Genomic DNA, 6,748 nt, shown 5'->3' with positions numbered 1-6,748 from the left:
TTCTTTCGATCAATTTGACATTATCTAGTGAACTATTGGATCATCTAAGCTTGGTGATAGAAGCATATAACAATCAACTTGAAGATCTTCCAGACTATTATATATTCACATTACACTAATGCACCTAAACCGCATAAGTATTATTCCCAGAATGACTTCCAACTTCAGAAAACCTGGTCTCCTCAAAATGCTTCCTTATCCTGTCTCTCTTTTTTAGTTGATCTTATTAATTGACACATGTTCTTCTATCTAATGCTTGATGTATCTTCCAAATTCTTCCTATCCTTTGCACTTTCTCATAATGATTTTTAAGGTTAGAAGAGCATCCTACAGCTATCAGACCTTTATGAAAGAAAAGGGGAACAAGTTACACTAAGTTCGTTGCTATTTCACAAAAATATATCCACAGAACAGTCTTCGACAACTGAGGTTACTAAATGCATTAAAACTTAGTTATGACAACACCTTGACTGATGATCTAAGCACACAAATCTGACTCCAACAACTACATTTTTACTTGTTCATCTTAAATTTGTGTCCGAAAAATGGTTCGGACAAACGTGGTACCCAAAGAAAACCCAACCTGTTTCCATTTTCACTTAAATAACAATGACAAGAAGATGAGGCATCCATGAATTTTATCGAATTTGAATCCAAACATAAATCGAGTAATCACCTAAGTAAACCTAGTTTTTCCAACTGAATTTATTACATATCTGACTAAAGAATATCCGAATTCGATTTAAGCAGATCATGTAAACCTTAATTACCGAAAAGTATAGATCCACTGATCCTCTATCGAACCTAAGCACACTCTCCATTATTGAGAATAATTATCCTGCTACTCTCCAGCAAACTCAAGTGCACCAAAACCCTGGCACACTGTCCATCAGCAAGAATATATGCCAAACATCCTTATTCTTCAAGCCGCATCAACTTTATAATGCATATATATACACAGACATACACATTACCAACCTCAGCGTAGACCTCCTGAGCCTCCTCCTGTGTACGCATCTTCCATGGTCTCTTTGCTATAATGTGTTGTTCGATATTGTACAGCTTCAGATCCACGCAAGAAAAGGGTTGTTAGAATTGGATTTTGGAACAGGGGAGATATGAAGTATGGGGAGATCACTCACTTCAGTCACCCGCAGCACAAGCTGCGGTTTGAGTACGCGGAGGTGCCGTTCAAGTGCGACGGGTGCAAGGAGGTGGGCATCGGCTCCCGCTTCAAGTGCAACCTCTGCGACTTCGACCTCCACCGGCAGTGCGCCCTACCGTCGGCGGCGCCGCTTCGCCACGCTTTCTACCCCAAGTGCGCCTTCCAGTTCCTGGCGCGGCCCCCGGGTGACGCCTTGCGTTTCTGCAACGCATGCGAGCGCGACGTCGCCGGCTTCGTCCTCCACTGCGGCGCCTGCGGCTTCGACCTCCACCCCTGCTGCGCCGCCCTGCCCCACGTCCTCGACGCCGGCGCAGGCGGGGGCGACGCTGTGCGGCTCTATCTCTACCGGAAGGCGGGCGCGCCGTGCCATCGCTGCGGGCGCAAAGGGCGGAGCTGGAGCTACCGGAGCGCGTGCAAGAAGTACAACCTGCACGTGGCATGCGTGATGGAGATGCTGGAGGAAAGCTGGCACGAGCTCTACAACGGCGGCGGCGGCGGGGACGGAGGTGGGGCCGGGAAGAGGGGATTGGTGGGCGGCGTCCACGGTGGCATGGTGGGCGGGGGTTACGGTGTCAGCAAGATTCCGAGCATCAAGGGGTGGGAGAAGAACCACCACAGGGGGAAGGGGAAGGTGAAGCGCTGCTGCGAGGTGGCAGCGATGGCCGTGCAGTTCATCATCTCGGCGGTGTTAGGTGATCCGACGGCCATCATCGCCGGCATCGTCGGCTCCTTCTTCTCCAGATAATGTGATCAAGTGTAGGATCGACACCTGTGCATCAACAGCCGTGAAAAAACCGCTTCCTGAAACAGAACCATCACCGTGGGAATAAGTGTCGCTGCTTTTGCTTTTTAAGATTCCCAAAAACAAAATAACTTATTTGCTATTATACTTTTTCCAAAACATATGTTCCTCAAAATCAAGATATATATATATATATATATATATATATATATATATATAATATCTCTTATAAAACTCATGTTAATTGGTTCAACATGACTACCGGTAGCAAATGAAATATTTAAAATATTAAAATCCATTAAATTATCACTGTCTCTGCCCTAATAGTCAAGCAATAATCAATTACAGCGACACCAATGTCAAATTTTAGCTTTTCTGGAACATGCATGCTAAATGCAAATTAAGAGGGATAAATGTGAAAATTATTATTTTTCAAATAACAGATATGAAATTTTTATCAAAACCAAAAAAAAGAAAAAAAAAAAGCAAGAAGTGCTCCACTATTGATGACATTACACATTTCACTTTGCTTGTGGATGAATCAAGGAACATTTGTCCTCACAAAGGACCATAATTTTAAGCTGAAAGCAACCTTAACACAAAAATCATGTGGTACTATACTTCAATTTTGCATCACAAGCAGAGGCAGACTTTGCATCACAATGGATGATACACATTTCAGGGTCCCATACTTCAGTTTTGCATCACAAGCATAGGCAGAGTCTACAATACTACACAATGCAGCAAAGATGGGAGAGAGTAAGTTTCCTCTAAGTAGACTTACTTATCAACATATTCATATGAAAGGGCAATCAGAGCCATCCGCAAATCCTTGGTTCATGCTATAGAATATTAACCCTAACTGCACTCATCTGCTGAGAACAAAACTTTTTGTCATTATAATTTTCACATCTCTACCTAATCTGAAATAAACACAATATATAACAAAGATGCCCAACACAATTTACAACTTAGAGATGACCATTTCATCCTAGTCCGTATCTTATGTTTGGACTTGTAACATCAGACTCGAATGGAACCTCAGTTCGCTCTTTCACTATGCACCGAGCTTTCCCATCTTCAATGACCAGAACCTTCCCCTGTGGGCAGTGACTGCCGATCTGCCTCTCTTTTGGTGGTCTGCTCTTAAGCATTGGTTGATGCCCAGCAAAACTTACCATAGACATCATACTAACGATTGCTATTGTTGACTTGACAACCAATCCAATGATATTTCTAAATCGCTTTGATGTCTTGTCATCCTGGTTCTTATTGGTTCCACATGCAGTTCCCTTGCCTTCCTGCTTGGCGGCAGCTGCTGGTCCATTGTGAGTGGTCTTATTCTTTTTAAAGTGTGAACCAGCGCCAATGTCATCCAAAACAAACAAGTCAGGAAGGTGGGTGGGATATGGGGGGAGAACCAGGTTGTCATCAAGCTCAATTGCTTCGCCAGCAAAAGTCGCAACTTCGTGAATCGCTTCCAGCTCCTCACCTTTGTACTCCTTAAGTTTGCTGAGCAATATCATTCGACTGCAATCAATCTGGGAAAGAATTGATTCTCTTTCATACCTTTGTTGATGCTGCAATTCCTGAGCATATAGGAGACAAAAATCAGACATATATCAGATTTGGCCAAATCAATATTTTCTGTTGACAACTCACCACTACACCAAATTACAGGTTCTTACTATCCACAACATTGGTAATTAGTGAATGACAATGCAGATGTTGACATTTATAAATTTTGAACCAAAACAAGTTCTAAGGAGAACAAAGAACTATGAAACTTATGAGGAAGAGGTCCATTTAGTGAATAAAGCACATAGGTTCAAAGTAACTACAATCCATATGATTCTCCTGTATGTGACTAAGATCTGACCCCATCGAAGCAGGTTATCAATCACCAGCAACAGCTATATCAAGATGAATCTGATAATGGGACTCCATGAAGCATTCATATAGGGGTGAGTTACCAATCATGAGGGCTAGCAGCACCCAGGTGAGTTTGGCAACTATATGCTGAATCAGCACAATAAAAATGAACTGGATAATGAAACTTGATTTGGAAGAGAAAATTTGAGCACAAGGTACTTGAAGAAGTGCCTTTACAGGTCAAGATTACTAAATATTTTAGCTTTATTATGTCTAGACAAATGAATTCATCATTTCACTGCTGATTTTTACACTTCTACTAGTCTGAACTGTTAGGTTATCTTTTTTCTAAATTATTGTCATTTCTATAGATATGTAGAGCATAATAAACTTGATAATTTTTTATTTCACATCCTGTGTTTTCTTGATATCACAGTTCATACTCTCCTGTTTAAAGTTACATTGCACACCTTGTGTATTTCCATTCATCAGATATGCCTACAAAACCATTACTTCAATTAATTTGTGTACATGGATGAATATACTTTCAAATTAATTAGTATGTTGATAATAGAAACTAAAAAAATACAAAAACGATTTCTGTTATCCAATAATTACATAAACAGATCCCTATTAACCATATTGACCACATAATGTCACTCATCACTAAAAAAAGCGCAAATGTTATGCCTACGACAATTCTGGAGAAAGGAGGATGAAGGCAGAAGAAAAATAAGGGCCAGGTTCATTCAGAATGAGAAGCAAGAAATGATGGGTGGAAAAGAGGAAGAAGAGAAAGAGGAAGGTGAAAAAAAGCTTTCCCGTACTGAGGAGTTTATTTGTAATAATGAAAAGCATGAATACATCAGTCATATTTTTAGCAGATTCACTCAAAAGATCAAGAGGAAATATTTGGGTGAATTTTCCCTTTTGGCTAACGATGGGACACTGGCTTGCTGTTGTTGCCCTTTTGGCCAACGGCTTACCACACGGAGAAGAATGCAATTATATGGGAAAACAAATAACACAAAATATAATTACTAACATGAGAAGATTCGGATCATAATATCATGGAAACACAGGCTGCAAAATAAAATTTTCTCTAAACTTAATCTTGTTTAAACTCAGATCATGATAAGTATGATCTTGCATGGGGAACTAAATAACACAATCCTCAGAAATTGAATTGTATTCCTATATTATTGCTCATCTATCAACTACCAACATATCTGTCTCAATAACTTATTCGTATAACCAAAGGTCCTTCTTTATTGCCTCATAGAAAATTAAAATTCATCGAATGAACTTTTAAATGACATGGAAACTATAAAATGTAAATTGACTGATAGGATCCATAGTAATTGTAAGGAATATCAAGTCAAAAAGAAAGAAAGACAAAGGAAGCAAAGTTTTGCAATTGACATCAAGCATCCACAACAAATCATATGTGACTGGATACTCCAAAAAAAGAAAGAAACAAATTTCAATGACTTTAAAGAAAAATAAGTTAACATCCACTCAATCACCTTTTCCTAACAAGTAACAGAAAACAACTTATACATATCAGTCCATTTTTTAGTTAATTTGATGTTATTGAATGTTTGTCTTTCTTATAAATAGACACAACGAAAAGGTATAAATTATTCAGTATTGCGCAACAAAATAGTGGCAAGTTTTGCTAAAATGGTTCTTATCAAAGTTGCAAGCTCAATCAAAATCATATAATCTATTTTCCTTTTAAGAAACCCCTTTTCATCTCGTTCCACTTCCCCAATCCTCCTTGTCTCATATCGTCTTTCCATCCTCTTTCTTCTTATCGATCCTCTTATGTTGTCACTTTGGCAGCAGCAATGATGAGAATAACCCTCACCAGTCATACTTCTGCATACATCGTTTATTTGAGTTCTACAGCAGGCCATCAACATTGATCTGGGGTTCACTTCAAGCAACAAAAGTTGGAACTCGTTGATCTATTTTTCTACTTATTCCCCATGATATAACCTTCTCGCCAATCAAGATATACAATCTTCTTTCCTCCAGAGAATTAGGCTAATGCCAGCAGGAGTCATGGCAAAAAAGATACTATCTAGTTTTCTTAAATTTCCTTACAACATGAATTCTTCCTCTTGGAGATCAAAGAGTGATGTAGAAATTGGTGCATCTGCAAAACAATAAAATCCTCATCTTCACCATGTCCTGAGCAAATGTCGGCTGGAGAATTATTTTGCACCTTTGCATCAAAACATGCTCCATAGACCGCATTCAAAACGCTAAAGGGTTTAAGCAAGACGGACCTTTCCGTTTAAATAATCTCAAGCATCTATCTTCAATTCTTCCATAAGCCTCAAGTGCTAATATGAACCAAACCCCAGAGAAACCCTAACCCGGACATCCATCCCTTCTCGCATCGCAAAGAACGTAATGTTACGGTTATCATTCAAGATTCTGTACCTGCAAGGCCGCGAGCTGCCGCTCCAGCGAGTCGAGGGCGTCACGGATACCGACAAGGCTATCGGCCTCCTCCTTCTCCTCCTCCTCCTCCTCGGTCGCGGCACCACCGCCTGCATCACCGTCGTCTCCTCCTTGGCGGCAGCCGCCGCCGCCACTTCCACCGATGCAATCGCTGATCTTGGATCGCAGCTCGGATGCCCGAGCCACCACCAAACCGATCTCCTCCCCCTCCATAACCCTACTCTTGGCACCCTCTTCCCTAAAGAGTTATGCAGCGATGAGGGGCCTTACTGCTTCCCATTCTCCCTCACCCATCATATCCTTGCTTGTTTGTTTGTTTGTTTGTTTGCTTGAGGTTTTCCTAAATCCAAAAAAAAAAAAAACACAACTTTTTTATGTCTCAAATTTCAGAAAAATAATAATTAAAAAAACAATTCAATGTGATTTCTTATTCCATTTTCTCAATCTGTCAAAAAAAAAAAGAAATTAATTTCCTTGAAAAATCCAAACAAAAATTT

General features: G+C 40.2%; 2 protein-coding genes across 2 annotated transcripts; one reads left to right on the top strand and one right to left on the bottom strand.

Annotated features, from left to right (window-relative positions):
- Window positions 1-963: 963 nt before the first annotated feature.
- On the top strand, window positions 964-2,052 carry LOC135606067 (protein VACUOLELESS GAMETOPHYTES-like). The gene has a single exon (XM_065096835.1). The coding sequence runs from the start codon at window positions 1,119-1,121 to the stop codon at window positions 1,908-1,910; it is 792 nt and encodes a 263-aa protein (XP_064952907.1). The 5' UTR covers window positions 964-1,118; the 3' UTR covers window positions 1,911-2,052.
- A 619-nt stretch (window positions 2,053-2,671) lies between these two features.
- LOC135606063 (plastid division protein PDV2-like) lies at window positions 2,672-6,555 on the bottom strand. Its single transcript, XM_065096823.1, has 2 exons — window positions 6,231-6,555; window positions 2,672-3,496 (listed from the first exon to the last, which is right to left on the bottom strand). The coding sequence occupies exons 1-2, from the start codon at window positions 6,462-6,464 to the stop codon at window positions 2,894-2,896; spliced, it is 837 nt and encodes a 278-aa protein (XP_064952895.1). The 5' UTR covers window positions 6,465-6,555; the 3' UTR covers window positions 2,672-2,893.
- Between the last annotated feature and the right edge of the window lie 193 nt (window positions 6,556-6,748).

The sequence above is a fragment of the Musa acuminata genome, chromosome BXJ1-2 (assembly GCF_036884655.1).
Source record: "Musa acuminata AAA Group cultivar baxijiao chromosome BXJ1-2, Cavendish_Baxijiao_AAA, whole genome shotgun sequence".
NCBI lineage: Eukaryota > Viridiplantae > Streptophyta > Magnoliopsida > Zingiberales > Musaceae > Musa > Musa acuminata.
This window is presented reverse-complemented; position numbering and strand designations above follow the sequence as displayed.